This window comes from Oryzias melastigma, linkage group LG9 (genome assembly GCF_002922805.2).
Source record: "Oryzias melastigma strain HK-1 linkage group LG9, ASM292280v2, whole genome shotgun sequence".
NCBI classification, from domain to species: Eukaryota; Metazoa; Chordata; class Actinopteri; order Beloniformes; family Adrianichthyidae; genus Oryzias; species Oryzias melastigma.
In genome coordinates, this window is record NC_050520.1 from 1550628 (window position 1) to 1567679 (window position 17052).

The 17052-nt window shown below is 38.4% G+C and overlaps 1 protein-coding gene across 1 annotated transcript in view; it reads right to left on the reverse strand.

The window, feature by feature from the left end:
* The window catches only part of srrm4 (serine/arginine repetitive matrix 4), a 71531-nt gene that overhangs the window by 16093 nt on the left and 38386 nt on the right, over nucleotides 1–17052 (reverse strand). The window contains exons 2-6 of the mRNA XM_024276159.2: nucleotides 8699–8836; nucleotides 2168–2251; nucleotides 2001–2081; nucleotides 1896–1922; nucleotides 1694–1744 (exon numbers count right to left, since the gene is read on the reverse strand). Coding sequence (XP_024131927.1) covers nucleotides 1694–1744; nucleotides 1896–1922; nucleotides 2001–2081; nucleotides 2168–2251; nucleotides 8699–8836 — 381 coding nt within the window. The remainder of the gene's footprint in view (nucleotides 1–1693; nucleotides 1745–1895; nucleotides 1923–2000; nucleotides 2082–2167; nucleotides 2252–8698; nucleotides 8837–17052) is intronic.

The following is a 17052-nucleotide window of genomic DNA, read 5'->3' on the forward strand; positions in this document are numbered from 1 at the left end:
ATTAATTCATTGTATGCACTATGCACAGGTTATTCCTGAAATTTTGAGTTGATGTTTTAACCTAAAAAAATGTTTCTCCACATTAAGAAATTTTTTTGAGTTTTACCTATTTTATGTTAATTCTTCAGTTACTTGGCCAGTGATCCTTGTGGATTGCTACAACTTTCTCCTTTTACTACCAAAACTAAACATGACAACATTGGTGTAGAACACAATTATTTAAAACATCAATAGATTACATGTAAAAGCAAATGAACTTTGCATCTGAACGTACACATCTGTTCAGCAGAAGATCCTGAGATGTGCTAATATGTATGATAATATATTATATATATATATTATTTATTATACATTAATATATATATAATATAATATACGAATGCTAATGATAAAGCTTTTTGATATTAGATCAAACCTTTCCCCATCAATTTACTCAGACATTTTAAGAATCTCAACATAGACAACAAAACTTGTGTGACTAAGAAAAATTAACCAAAACAGCAAAATCATTAATTACTCTAATTTTTATAAGTTTTCTTCAAAACTAAAATGCCAAAATTCAGGGATAAATGTGTCTCCAGACCCCTGGACTAAAGCCGCTCCTTCTTTCGAAGGACAACCAGAAACCCTGCAGCACATCGTGGGTTGGTGGGAGGGTCAACCTCCATCCATCCAGTCTATTTTTAGAGTGATAGAGATGATTTAAACGGTTGGAGCCAAACTTTTATTTTTGTGTAAAGGTTGGTCCGTCGCCCATTTAGATGAATGTTGTCAGACTTGACCTCAGAATAAACCTTCTGATGGTTGGACGGTGAAATGTGATGGTTCTAAGGTGGCTGCGGTGCAGCAGTAGGGTGGTCGACTTCTGCTCAGAAGTTTACCAGTTCGATTCCCACCTTGTCCAACCACGTGTTGAAGCATCCTTAAACACCTGAACCCCAAATCGCCTCTGGTGGAAGGTTGGCGCCACTGTGACTGTAAAGCACTATGGGCCTTCAAAGAACGTACAAAAGCGCTATACAAGAATACGCCATTTACTATTCTGTCTAGTTTTTGACTCCATTTCAGATTTATTATAGAAAAAAAGTGTTGCTCCTTGGTACAGGCCCAGGAGGTGTCTGAACTCCAACATGGGTCAGAACCAAAGACAGAGAATCTGCTTTAACATGAGTTTTAACATATATGTCCAATGATTTGATTCTGACTCTTCAGGTGTTTTTGTTTGACATGTTGCAGCTACCTTCTCAATTCCAGTCTTCGTGTTTTTATTTCATCTTTCATGTTTCAAAATTGCAAATCCTTATTTTACAGAAAAGTGTAAAGTGAATCTCAATGCAAAGGTCCCACGGATTGAGCAGAGAAAAACTGATTTTGTTGAGAAAGCCTCAGCTGACCTCCACTCTGCACACAAACAATAACTCACTTATCAAAAGTTGAATTTCGTGGTTCAAAATCACGGCATGAAATTGGTTTTTCTTTCCTTTTCTGGCCTTTTTTTCTTCCTTTCATGGCTCATGCTTTCAGTCATTTTCCCTCTTTGTTAAGAAAAGAATTAAGCTGCATATTTCCACTTCACCCAGTGATCCTCTGCATGATGACATTCCTGAAAATCCCCTCTTTTCTTCTGCGTCTGTGTGAGTTCTGCAGGTGGGGGGTGATAATGTGGAACGCCGTCCTGATGCAACAGACTGACCTTTTCTTGTGCTTCCGTTCATCCCTCCTCTTATGCTTTAAACTTGAAGAGCTGCAGGATGAAAGAGGACAGAGTGGTGAGCTGCGGCTTTGATACCCACAAAGCTGCTGCTCTGATCCGGAGTGTCGGTGCTGCAGACATGCACGCAGCAGCGAGCGCAGGACCAGCAGGGCTTTCTGACCAATACTAATAAATCCTTTACCTGTGTTTCGACTTCTTTGACGTACACCTGAAATGTGAAACAACAGATTCGATCAGATAAAGTAAATGTTGGAGTCCGTGTTTGTGTCGTTTTTATAAGATCTACCTGTGTCGTTTGCTTTTCTTGGCGCTCTTCTTCTTCTTCTTTTTCTTCTTCCTCAGAGGTGACAGACTGTGTGAAGGAGACCTGGGTTTGAGAGAAATCAAACAGGAATTTGAATCGTTTGTGCTTTAACACATCTCCGTTTTGTCATCTAAATTCAGAAAACTCACCTATTTCTTTTCCTCCGCCTCCGTTCAGACTTTCGCTTTTTCTTTTTCCCTTTCCGGGGAGACAAAAGCTCATCGAAGGAGGGGCTGGAGACAGAAAGAACATTGTTGTTAAACTAACAACCTCCTTTTCTCCAATAATTTAATATCCCAAACTCTAATTTTCCACCGATGGGAGTTTGAAATGTTCATGTGTAAAAAATGAGGAGGTGTTTCCCAACAGAATATTGTCCAAAGGACTGTCATTACCACCCATGTCTAAAAAGGAGACATGGCCACCATCTTTAAACTTTTATCACCTGGGAAATTTCCAGCGACAGCAAAATAACACACGTTCTTCAAATAACACAATTCCAGTGGATTCTGAAGCTGAAAAAAGGGAATTTTAGTGCAAATAATTCAAATTTCAACATGTTCAATTTCCTGCTTTTTGGCTCAGCATTGGAAAGCATTAGCACAATTCTCCGTAGAGCCTATGTTGGGCTTTGGACCCATACTTGTATGTAAGTATATAGGCCCAACTTCACCATGGGAAACCCTAACCCTAACTGTAACCTGGTTCCAGGGTTTTTCTAGGGGAAGAGCTCGAACTTTGATCAAGTTGATCTGGCACCATCTTGGTGACATGTTGTTGTCTGTGGTCAGGTCCTCTTGAAAAAGACTGCTATGCCACATGCTCATGAAATCTCCTTAGGTTGGCAGATCAGTTTAACAGCAGCTTGAGACTAATGCTAAACAACTTCACTGAAGATTCACAAAGTAACAAAACAAATAATTGCATCACAACAACATCATGAAATCAGAATTTGAAATTGTGAAAAACAAGGTGAACACAAAATCTTTGCTTACTGAGCATGCTCCAGGATCCATTGGTGTCTCCTTTTTGTTCATTTCCAGCAAGTTTAAAGTTCAGCTCAATACAAAGCCAGTGCATTAGGTCGCAAAACCTTTTTATTACAGTAATTTATAGGAGTCACAATGTTGGTCAGGTGAACAGCTTGAGTTTCACAGCCTGCAGCTCAGGTTCCTGGAGATTTACCAAATGTGTTTGAAGCATTTTTAGTTTGATTCAGTTGCAAAACAAAAAAAAGTTGCATTTTTAAGTCAGATGCATATTAAATACTTAAATATTTTCCACAGTACAATATTTGTAGGTATTTGATGTAAAATATTATTGAAAAACACACTATTTCCCAATTTTTCTCCATTTTCTAGTTGGATCATTAGAGTGAATATGGCTGCACGGATTAACAAGCCCCCTGGAGCGGGGGTGTCAAACTCAATCGCAAAAGGGGCCAAAATCTAAAACACACTTTAGGTTGAGGGCCGAACAGGACAAACATTTATTGAACACTCTCAAACTACATTTTGAAAACTTTAAAACCGTAACTTTTTAACATAATTATGAACCGAATATATAGCATTACCTGCAATAATGTTAGTGTGAATGCTGTAAGCTGAATTTGATAGCCAGCTAAAATATTAGCTAAATGCCAAATTAGCCTAAAAAAAGCCTAAATTAACCAAAACAGCTAGCATGCAGCTGAAATATTAGCTAAACTCCAAAATAGCCAAAAAGACCTCAGTAAATGCCAAAATAGTCCACAAAGCTAGCAGAATGCCAATTTTGAAAACTTCAAAAGCGTAATTTTTTTAACATAAATATGAATAATATAAAGGCAAGAATAATATTCCAGAATAAATCAACTTAAACCTTAAATAGCTTTCAGTATTTCACTCTTTATAAAAATATATTTTATCATAATTATAAAAGTTAGAAATAAGATAACATCAGACCATTAATAACAATAAAATACATTTATTTGGAGGACTGAATAAAATCACCCGGAGGGCCGGATCCGGCCCCCGGGCCTTAACTTTAACACAGGTGGTCTAGAGGTTAGTTAGTGAACTGTGCTGGCTCCATTTGAATGAGCTTCCATCTGGAAGTCCAATGGTTGCCTCTGGGTCTGATCGAGTTCCATTAAATATTAAAACTAGCTCAGAGCTGCACCTCCCCAACCAAATGTTTACTGCTGAATGTTTGAGTAAAATCTTTTCCGCACAGACTGAACATACTTTGTTTGCATTCATAGGAGAACATCAACATTAAGGAGCCGGGTGGCTGTGATTTGGGCTGATGCAGACGTTTGTTGGCTGCAGCTCTGGAGACATCCTGCTCCAGTCTGGCTGTAATGAACGGCTCTGCTTGGTGCAGTTTAGGAGCATTAAGGACCAAAATGCATTAGACTGATTAGACGGAGCAAACCCAAGTACCCTCTCCTGATAATGAGAACGCTTTGTCACTCATTAGCACCTCCACCGTTCTGGAAAGAGAAGGAGCGTTTGCATTTCAGCGCGCCAGCACTTTCTTTCAGCTCCTTTTGAGCGGATGAAAGGGGGAATGGAGGATTTCCGGCTAATTTTCGGAAACAATGGAGACAAAACAGGATTTGGAGACGTCTTACTGCATTGAGCTGCTCCTTTTTGAACTTGAAACCATCCTCGGTTTTCTTCTTTGTGTGTCTCTTTTTTTAGATGTGGTAAAATGTTCAACAAAAGCAGATTTTCCTTCTGATGTTTCCTTTTTCTCATTTCATAAAAATATTTTCCAAAAGTCAAGAAGCATTTTAGCGATGTTTGATTCTCTGCTTTTGCCGCCCAATTAGCTAAATTCAAAGAACAAAAGTCTCTTCCAGCAGCACTTTGAAGAGCGAGCTCATTATCCACGGAGGATCTGAACAAACACGTGTTTGATGAAAGGCTGCTGGTGACGATCCGACTGAACATCGATTCTTCTAAGTTGGAGCTGTGATGAGCGTTGGGGCGGATGTGAGAGTGTCGCCGTTTTACAGGAAGTGCTCACATTTTGGTCCATTTGGGTTTCATCCTGGTTTGTGCACTCCATAAAACAGGCAGATTTTCTTTAAACAAGTGAAAATAAATAAATCTACCGATGGAACGAGTAAAATCGTCTCACCAAAGAAAAAATTCGAGTCACTTATATTTTCTCACACTAAGATTAGAGAGTCCAGGGACAATTTTAACACTTTTTTCCAAATTGGCTTAAACACCTTGAAGATTCTGTTCATATCAAATCTTGTAATGGTTTTTTACATTTGCCCCTGATGAGGGTGGCCATGTTTTCCGGAATTTTTTTATGTTATCTTTCTTGCTGTAAAATTTATAAAAAAATAAGCCTGAGAGTATATTTTTAACCATAAAAGTGAAAGAAAAAAATATTAGCCTCTGGCTTGTTTCTATTACAGATGGGAGCTTTTGTTCCATTTGACCCTGATATCCAACCTCACTAATGAAAAACTTACTTGATAAGATTTTTTTTCTTACTCGAAAGAAAATAAAACACTTTTTTTTTCTTGAAGTCTTTTTTTTCTTGAAGTCTTATTATTTTCTTCTTCAGTTTTTACAGTGATGCAAATTGGGCCATGAAGAAAAACTGTTTCTAGGCAGGAAATTTTTTAGGGACGGGGTCTTTGTCGAGGACCTTTTAGCCCTCTTTAAAAAAGAATAAATAAAAACTAGGGCCGGGAATCGATTAAAAGAATTAGCGAATTAATCGCTAATCTAGAAAAATTAATCGCGATTAATCTACATTCATTTTTTTTTTTTTTTTAGTTACAGTAATTGCCAGACACATATTATCTGCAAATAATCATAAAATGAAATCAGACTCAAATTTGTAAATTTAGAACATTTATTTTTAACTCTTTGGAACAAAGGGTCTAAAACTAAGTTTTTGTCTACTTTTGAATTTACTTGTTCTTTCAATTTGCAAGCCGACTCACTTATTTGGTATAATTTTAATTAACACAACCTCTCCCTTGTGACACCACCTTTATTTAATCATTTTGCCATGTAATACATTTACACACTAGACATTAAATTATGCAAAAACAGACAATTTTGTCTGGAAAATTGGATTAGTTTTGGTGTGGAAACCCCAAAAATGTTTAACAAACTGTTTTTACAACATGGAATGAAAGTTTTAGGTGTAATTTTATAAAAACAACAAGAATAAAACTCAACTGTCATAAAACTAATCAACATGTTTTTGAACAAAAAATACTAATAAATCCAGGCTAAAGTCACACCATGCAGCCCCAAGAATAAGCATTTCTCTCCTAAGAGCACTGCTGTCTATTTTATATTTTTCCTGGAGTTCTGTTTTTCATTTCTTTTTTCTTTTTTTTCCAGCTTTTTCATTTTTCTCACAAACTTTTAAAAAAAAAAAAAAGCCTTTTTGGGGAGAAGTCGTTGGGAGGCAAGAGATTCCTCAATTTTTAGACAATATTGTGGAAGATTCAAGTAGGTCCGCATTCCAAAATCAAAATAATGGTCAGTTTCCTCAATGGATTTAAAGTTAAAGTTAAAGTTAAAGTCCCACTATTTGTCACGCACCTAGGTGTGTGAAATTTGTTCTCCGCATTTGACCCATCCCCTGGGGGAGCGGTGAGCTGCAGACACAGCCGCGCTCGGGAACCATTTGGTGGTTTAACCCCCCAGTCCAACTCCTTAGTGCTGAGTGCCAAGCAGAGAGGCACTGGGTCCCATTTTTAGAGTCTTTGGTATGACTCGGCCGGGATTTGAACCCACGACCTTCCAATCTCAGGGCGGACACTCTACCACAAGGCCACTGAGCTGGTATGATTTCTCATAGCAGACAGCTCCGCTTTGCTCCAGCAGCCGTCAGACAGACCATCCTTTGCCTTAATTATTAAAATAGAAGATCGGTTTTGTCCAAACACTACAAAAAAATGCCATATTATCTCTGTAATTTAAAAATCTGCAATTTAAAGAACGTAAAAAAATGTTTACGTTTATTTTAGACAGATTTTATTACACTGATCTCACAGCTGCACAGCAGGACACCTGAGCGCGATTAATATTAACAAATTAATTGTGTTTTATTAATCGCCTGCAGTAATGCGTGAACATTCACAGCCCTAAAAAAAAAAAAAAAAAAGTTTTAAAGATTTTTTTTGTTTTCTGATAGGAACGTTTTTGTTCAATTCCATGTGAAACAGAAAAGTCTGAAATCTTAAAACAAAAAGGTGGTGAAGAAGATCATTTCGGTTCTGGTGATGGTTACGATGATATCTGAGAGATCTGCTCCGCAATGTTGCTCAGGTTCCTTCAGAAACACATTTTTTTTAATCCAAACCGATTCCCATAAAGTCTTTTTAACCCAAGGAGCAGCTGCTGACATCCTCTCTTCAACCCAAATAAAAACAATTAAACATGACAGATATCAGGATAATTTTGTAAAGAAATTGGTCATATTTCATCACGTCTATGTTTATTTAGCTTTTATCTGTACATTTCATTTTCAAGCAGTTTTATCACTTATATTTTCGGTTTTACACATTCTTTGCTCTGAATTGATTGTTTTTATCATTTTTTTAAACACAATCTAAGACAAAATAAATGCTGCATAAATCGGCCAACAACTTCTTTTTCTCTCAAATCAAAATGTTTGTATTTCGGTAAAAAATAATTACTTGTGTTTTAACCAGAAAGAAAACATGATATAAAAACGTTTTTATTTGCCTTAAGTTGATAAAGATCTCAGATTTCAGTGGAAACTTTGAAACCTGCAGAAATAGTTTTGTAAATCTTTATTTTATTGCATAATTAGCTGTGTTTCAAAAGCTTAACATTTCACTCATGAAATATTAAACCCTTGTAGCAGAGGAGAAAGTATTGATCAAAGTTTCAAAAAGGCTAATTTTACAAGGATGACATTTATTATGCCTTTTTTGTAACAGCAACAAAAATATTTCTTTTTACCACTTTCTCCTAAAATGTTTAGGAGTATTTTACTATTTTACTGCAGTCCAAAAAGCCTTGTTTTAATGCTGTGTTTAAAAAAAATTATACTTTGTAATAGTTGTAATTTTTAAGATATTTAAAAACTTGAGTCTATAAACGTTTATTCACTCAGTTTCACTTCACAATTCAAATAAGATTTAATTTGTAGAAAATCTGCAGACAAAAAATAAAGACGAAACTACAGATGAAATATAGTTGAATTTTTATGTAGAAAATTAAATTTACTGTATTTGAAAACATTTCTACAAACTCACATTTTTTTTTTAAACTCAGAATTACTCAAAATTTTAAGTTAAAAAATGAAAAATGAAATGCTCCCCCTGGTGTCCATGAATAAATCTTTTCTGTCTCATGAACTGAAACACAGCAGTAATAAAGCAGACTAAAGGAACGGAGAGATTCTGTCAGGAGAAGGAGGCGTCATGGAACTCCTCTCAGCATCTCTGCGTTTCTGCTCCAGGCCTGACCTGATAAGACTGTTTACTTCCACGCAGCAGAATGCAGATATCATGTCTCCTCAGCGGGACGGCGGCCCCGCAGGCATCCTGCTGAAGGGTTTTATCACAAACCGTGATCTGCACAAACAAACCCGCTCTCAGATCGTCACGCCTGTATGTTAGACACTTCTCTGCTTTGAGCGCGGGAAACCCTCTCGGTGTTTGGAAGGGAAAAGGCGGGGCTTACTTCCTGGTTCTGTGGCGGTGGCTGTGGCGTTTTCGCCGGCTTTTTTTGACGCAGCCGCTGCGGGGCCTGCTGGCCGCCCACGTGTCCGCTGATTCCCCGTCGTCGGTCTTCAGCGGCTGACAGGCTGTTGTTTCTGATCTGTGAGCCGAGAGAAAGAAAAGCAGCGTTTAGAGTTGAGGCCTTCACAGTTTACACTTCCATCAGGCTCTAATAAGGGACCGGGGGCTGGTGGGGGGGGCATGGTTTGCTTCATCTGGTCTGTTGGCTCTGTGTTATTCCCCTCCATTTCATCCTGCCAGCCGTTTTCCAGGGAAACAGGAGGTCAAGCGTTTACCGTTCAAACCATCGTGTCAACTAAAATATTGTTATTAGCACGCCTCAGCTGCCTCGACATTTGAGCAAATGGGTTTTTCTATCTGTACGCCGTTTATGAACACACACAGTTTGATGCACATGTGGTAATGAAGAAGAATCAATGAACAATGAAGCTCTACAGCGGCCTGTAGCTCCCCCTACTGGCCGTTGCAGCAACAAACCGACAAATCAAAACCTCAAGTTTTAAGGCTTCTTGTCCACAAATACAATTTTTGTCTTTTGTGATTTATTTATAATATACGTAAATTATGTTTTTTGTCATGAATCGGCCTCCTGTCTCCCTGGGTCTCCACATTACACTTCCCATCAGCCCCTGCTGTCCACAGCTGTTTTCCATCCTTCCCAGCAGTATTTAGCTAGTGTGAAGTCTTGTTTGTGCATCGCTGAGCGTTCTCATCCGGATCTGATCTTCTCTTATATCTTCGACTCTGATTGTTTGCCGCCTGCCCCGACCCTCACCTGGACCCTGACCGCTCTGGTTGTTCTCTGATGCCCTCAGGCTCGAGTTTGACCTCTGCCTGCCTGACCCTGATTTAGCTTTGTGGACTTTTAGTTGTGCTCCGCTGCTGTTCTCCTGTCTGTGCCAATAAAACCTGCTGCAGTTAGATCCAGCGTCTGCCCGGTTGAGGTCTGCCATAAATGGGAAGACGACGGGCAAAATCACAAACATCAAGGGTTGACATTTGTCTGCAGCTCACTGGCCGGCCCTTGAGGCCTGGATTTGGTCTAGAGCCTCGGATTTTAAAACCAATTCAGACACATGCTTACCAAAGTAAAAGCCGAATAAATATTCATCGTGGTCAATATTTTACCAATTTAGTGAGCATTTATGCACACTGGTTTTTGGCAGAGAATTCTGGGTAGCTGGATTTTAGAATTGTACATTTGGAAACCACCCCAAAAATGGTAAATGCCCTTTAAGGTGCACCAACTAGTGAGGGAATTCTTTCAAAGCCAAAATGTTTGGAAGCAGTAATTGTGCAAAACCTCACTGTACTATCAGATGGAGCCAAATAGGAAGGTCAGAGGTCATGTCCAAAGTCTATACAGCAATAATTCCAATAGAAAATAATAATGAGTGCATCATTTATTGCAAAGAAATCTTCCATATTTGTAATATACACATTTCCGATGAGTCATAACTGTCAGCAGATCTGCCTCCACCATCACCACGAGAAGGCCGATCACCGGAACCTCGGAGAAACCTTCATCCACCGGCGACGGCTTATTAAACTGTGATTTGATGTGTGCAAACAGCTCCAGCCCTGCTTATTATTCTGCGCTTTAGTCAGGAGAGATTTGAGCATAATTACACATTCTCCTCATCATCCAGTGGCTGATTGTAATGAGAAGATAATCAGCAGAGACTAGTCCATCAACATCTCCTCCCGCACTGCAAGCAGGCAGGAGCCGTCGCCTTCCATACTCTTCACCTGGGTTTTTTATGCTGTAAGAGGAAGTGCTCCTGACAGGGATCTAATAATGTCCAACGAGCGACGGCGCGCTCCGACATGACTGAGCGTGGGAAAGGTCTTCTGGGAGGAGGAGACAGAAGCATGATTGGCTCATGGGGATGGGACCTTTAAATTGGCTGCATTTTGGACACATTTATCCTCTAGTTGAGGGTGGACGCCTAGCACAACCCAGTAGGAGCCACGAACTCTTACCTCACCCTTCAGAGAAAGAAGACACTGATTTGTATTTATTTTATTGTTCCTATTATACTACAGTTAAAGGAACATCAATAAAAAAATAGTCATTTTTCAAAATATGAACTAGCTTATAACTTTTGACAAAGGTTCATTTGGCTTCCTTTCAAAATAAGACTTCCTTTGTCATCTCTACTACAGGAAACAGGAAGTGACTTCGTTCGTCAGAATTGTTTTTTTTTTCTGTATTTACAATCTTGTTTAAGAACATATGTAATTATTTTAATTGTGTTTAAGAATCCTCCAGGTTACAAGGCAGGAATTTATTGTAAAAAATATGTTGGTAATTGGCCTGTGGGAGGGGCTTAGCCCTAGAGAGAGCAGTTTTGGTTGCAATGGCGGCAACAAACTCTCCCAGAAACTAATGTATTCTATTTTTTTGGGGGGGGAGGGGGGGGGTGGGGTAAAATCCTATTGCTTATTATTTAGTCATTATTTAATCTTGTTTTTGAGAGTTTACTTTTGACTGCAAAGTAGAACCCACATATCCAAGTATGTTCATATCGTCTGTCCTGTTGGTTTTGGGGCAAAATGGTTGCTCCTTGCAGTCCAGGACTGCTGAAGGACTTAAGAATAACAACATATTTATAGCTTTGATTGATCAAATAAAAAGGCAATTTTTTTGCATTACTCAATGTTCATAGAAAATATCAATAATCGGTCCCAGAAAAGAGCATATTACTCTTGAAAGGAAAAGACGTTGGACTTTCATAAAACCTTATTTTCCGCCTGCTGTTCGAAACGTCTCTGCAAACAAACACAATCGCCTCCATTAATCTGCAGCCCACAAGCCCCAAAACGTTCCCAAATTAATGGAATGTCAACGGCATCTGAGACAAATCATCTAGGAAATGTTCCTTCCACTTCATTCACCATCATCTGCCCGGCCAATAAAACCAGCAGACGTGCCACAACGATTAGTTTTTTTTTCTGCAATAAACCATGAAGTGAGGACAGTTCAGACAGATGATCTACTGATCTCAAACTCAGAAGTTTATGATGATTTAATAATATTTCAGACAAGTTGAGATGATTTGAAGAAGAAAAGAAATAATGGAGTCCAAACAGGAGAAGAGTATTTGCTCTGCGGAGCTCCCAAAGGAAGCTTCTTCCTTTAAGTTTTCCTTTTCTTGCGTCTCTTTCGTGTCACTTTACGACGGCTTGGTTGACGACTTCTAAATTAAATCTGCTTTTCATCATAAGCCTGCTCTCACAGACGAAACTTTCTAGGCTGTCAAACCGGAGTCATTATATCCTCTCAAACACAGTGACACCTCCATCCTGTCTAAAACAAAGAAAACAAATGAACAAAAGGGTTTTACTCATGCAAATACACCAAAATGCTGTATCATGACATGAATTTTATGCATCAAAATGTTTAATAATTCTTTCACATCCACCAGGACAGTTTATATTTGGGGGCAAGTACTGGGGGCCAATATTTTTTTGTCTGACACCACCACCCAACACAAAACCCCGGGAAGAATTGGTGGCAGCGGTGGGATTTGAATCCATGCCATTGAAATGACTGGAGCTCGGAGACAGACGTCTGTATACTTGAAAGGTCTCTTCATTGAGTGAATCACGTACTGTTGAAAACATTTATCCTACGCTGCCACTACCATAACTACAACGTAATAGTCTTTTACATAAAAATTAACAAAATTCGTCTTTGCTCTTTTTCCCTAACATAAAATTGGGGCAGTAAACACTTTTCCTCACAGAGTTTTTCCGTGAGAAGTGATCATCCCGTCAGCAAGCATCCTGATGAGAGCTGATAACATGCAGCTGAGCCGACAGTCGGGGTGTGAATTCGGTCTCGGAGGGGGCCGGTACCGTCACCGCTCGTTTGTCAGAGAGTTCTGAACAAAGGTGTCATGCTCCTGACAAACACGAGGACGTCTGCGTGCGATTTCTTTTTCTTTTTTATAGAAATATGACTTCACTGCATCATGAAGCACAGAAGGAAGGGTTCTGTGTTAAGATGGGTAAAAAGTCAGACAGCTTCGAGACAAACAAGCTTTTCATTTAAAGTCAATTAAAAATCAAAATCATCCTCAGTTAGTAAAGACAAACAGATCAGAAAAAAAGACACTATAGAGGCAGAGCTCAACAAAAATTTAACAGATGTTGAACTAAGTAAAAGACAAACTTTTCACAACAGAGATAAAAAAAATGATGTAACTTGAAGATTTTAAGTAGAAAATTCCAAAACTACAGTGATAGTTTGTGGAAAATATCATTGATGCCATCCCATGTTTTTGCAATGTACTTCAGCTTACTTTTGGCTTTTTATTTTGAGTTGTGGGCGGGACCCGCCTCCCCTTTCCCTGAGAACTTGGAGCAAGGAGCTTGTGGCCTGCCAACTATTTTAGATTTTAAGTTAAGTCACATCAGTCGACCAGCAGAGCACTATTGTTGGGTGATTTTTACCTGAGATAAAGTATTTATATGGTTTTCAACATATTTTAATTTTTTCCGAGTGTCATGGGTCTCTGGGTTAAGTCTTACATGTCCCAGGAATGGGTGTACCAAAGGTCAAGTCTCCAGCATCTTTTTTTTTTTTTAAGAAATTTTTTCTTCTCAAATTCCTAATTTTTCAGTAATTTCCAAGCGTGTTTTTAGGATCTTCCTATGTTTTATTTTAAATTTTATCACATAAACCACAGTTGAAAATGAAAGAAAACTACTCAGTTTATCATGTTTTATCATATTTTGATACATTTAATGAGAAATACTTTTTATTGGGTATATTATATTGGGTAAAAATTACTCAGCAAGAAGTGATGGTGTAACTTTTTAAAGAGGATTAATCCAACCCCTTCAGACTTAATTGAGAAGGAATGTTTTTATCATCTTTGGTATCACCTGGTGGGGAGTTTGAATAGAATTTAGGGCAGACACTCCACCACTAGGACACTGAGGTGGTAAATAGTTCCACAAATTAGTTTGCAGTTCAATAAGTCTCGATTCTACCTGATCTTTGACCAGACAAACAATCCTTAAACCATTCCAGTTTCTCTTCTCAGATATCAGTCATGGTGCACCTCAGGGCTCTGTACTTGAGCCCATGACTTTTGACTTTCATTAAGTGACATTTGTAGGAAGTATAGCATAAATGGGCAGATATGCCAATGCACACTTATGGATATTGTTTAACAGTGTACTCTTACTACAGTCTGTATTTGAGATTACTTCTCTTTGAAATATATGAAAGCTCTGACATCATGGATGTTAACGGTAGGCTTCTTTTGTGCATGAAATAGCTCACAATTGGAGGAAGTTTATTGATTTTCTTGGATTTTCAAGCCAAATAAAAAGAAATGCACGTTTTTTTTATTATGTCTCCAAGGCTGTGCACTGGTTAACGTATCCTCCAAAAACACAAAATATCCCTAAGTATTTTTGTCAAACTTCGCTCTCATTCAATAAGGTGCAACAATTTACTGAGACAATTGAATATCTTATTGAGTCGTTTGAAAACATACAATTTTAAGTAATGAAACTAGTATTTTTTTGCCAATGGTTTTCAAATAATTTTAAGAATTTTATCTTATTTCAGTCTAAGTGGTCTAGAAATAAATATAGGTGGAATGTTTTTAAAACTGGAGTTTAAACTGGATTTTTTTTAGGTGAAGTCTAAATGTAACTACTTTAAAAATATGAACCTTTTTTTAACAAAACATGCTTATTTTGAGATATGTTACTTGTAATTATCACAGCAATATAAGTAAATTGAAATGTGTATATCTAACTTCAAGATTAAATTTTGTCTTAAAAGAGCAAGATGCCACAAGTCATTGTAAAAATTCTTACAATGATACTTATTACTTATCTATTAAGTCACATTTTTTTCTCTTTTACTCATTTTTCTTGTTGTTTTGACTCGAGAGCTGCTTAAGAAAAATTCCAGTGTACTTATTTTAAACTTGTTTTTTGGCGTATACAATTGGCAAAAAATCTTATTTTATCTTATCTTATCTTATCTTATCTTATCAAGTTCTACTTTTCTATTGACAGATTTTTTCCACTAATAACAAGGAAAAACATCCTTTCTTCTACAGGCTTTAAATTCTTGTAAAAAGCATGTTTTTCTCCAGTAAAGCAGCACCCTGAAAATCCATGTTTCACATTTTGTTCCCTGAAACTCATTAAGGTTTAAGCTGAAGTCGCAGCTCATTAACTATCCAGTAAAGCTGTCCTGAACCGCTTTGCTGGAGGCAAAAACTTCATCTCTGTGGATAAACTTTGGTTTTTAAGATGGTTTATAGTTAAGGCTGGTCCGGTTCTGTTGGGTTTGCTTCCTCCATTTGCTACTGTAATTTCCTGTTTGAACAAATGTGCATTTATGTGTGTGATCTGTGTCATGACAGACACTCTGAATTATTTTATCTTTACGTAAAACCTGTTAAATGTCCAAACTGTCAAAGTATTTGATGCCATAACTTCCTAAATGAGGCTTTGGTTCCCGAGTCGGGTTGCAGAAGAATTACTGATTGTGAGCAGCTTCATCGTCCACGCCCCATTGACGGAGTAAAATTGAGATAAACTGCTACAGAAGCTGCTCGGTAATCTGCCGGCTGCTGTGCGGAACACAGGCTCGCTGTCAGAGGGCGGCGTATACCGACTGCGTACAGGTGTGCGGAGGAGCAGGCGGGCAGGCAGTCATTAAGCTAACCTGCAAAGCAGCGGAACGCCGCTTCTGGGTTTGCTGAAAATGAATCACAAATGAGACGGGGGATTAAATGCAGATCAAATTCTCAGCTGCTCCCAACATGTTTTCATGCTTTTAATCTGCACTCTATATTTACTCAGCGTGCGGAGAAAAGCGCCTGGCAGTGTGACAGCGAGCAGAGCATCTAGAGACAACGCCGCCTGTACGACAGCAGAGCTTTCTGAGGCAGAAATCCCAACGGATTCAACCGACAGACACCTCTGAGGCATTTTTTCTTTTTCTTTTCCACTCCAGTTCTTGTATTCTGCAGCCCTGTTTTCCAGGTGCACTCTTGAGCGCCCACCCGTTGAATCCTTTGACTAAATGAACAACCCGGCCATCGTGTTTTGGAGGCTTTTTCCACACGCCGAGAACAAACCGATGAGAATTAAACCCTGATAAGCTGCAGGATCCAGCAGTCAGAAATCCATGAGGGTCGATGGCTGAATCATTCTGGTTGCCATGCCGTCCGCGCAGGTGATCCGTCCTGCTGAGCTAGTGAGTCGAGCACGCTCACGCCCCAGAGAGCAAGCGAATAACAAACGCTGCTAAAGCAGACGGCCTGCATACCTGGAAGGATCAATACAGCTAATGCTGAGGCAACAACAAAACACCTTCTGACACAGGATGGATGAGAGACCACTTCTGGACTCCAAACAAGCCAAACGCTCTGAACTGCTCATCCCACCGTCACATGACGAAATGCATTTGTAAACTCTATTTTTGTGCAACAAATCCCTGAATTATCAGACAACTTTTGAGAAAACTTTTCTCTATGTTTAGTGCGCTTGCTGTACAGCAGTTGTGTCAAACTCAATCACACAAGGGGCCAACATCCAAAACACACCTTAAATCGAGGGCTATACATTTATTGAACACTCTAAAACCACATTTTAAAAACTTTAAAACTATAACTTTGTAACATGATTATAAACTACATATATAGCATTACCTGCAATAATGTTAGTGTGAAAACTGTAAGCTGAATTTGGCCGCTGAAGATGTTTGTGCTGATAGCTGAAGATGCTGAAATTAATAGTTTAAACACTGAAGCTGAAAATGCTGAAAATGATAGCTGAAAATGCTGAAGCAAATAGCTGAAAACGCTATAGCAGTTACTGTTAAAATGCAAAAAAGGACATTTACATGTCAGTACAAAATACATTTTTAACTAGCTAATTTTGATTTTACATAAAAAAAACATGTGAAAATGACTGGTTTTGAACATTTACAACTTTAAGGAAGTTACCTGTTCATTAAACTGTTTTTTTAAGATTACAGTTGTTAACTTTCATGATTTTACCGTTTTTTCTGTAAAATTTACCAACATTTTTAACAGTGTGGCCGTGGGCACCTGACAGAGGGCTCCGAGTCAACTTTAGGCTGGAACTCCGGTCTTACTCTACTCTTACAATTCTACAAAAAAAAACAGTTTTAACATAAAACTGAATGCTTGTTACATCTACAATAGAAAAATGATCAGGTTTGGACCTTGTTGGGTGACTTCAGTGACCCCAAGAGTCATTTTTGCCCAGGGCTGAAGAAATTCTTTGAAG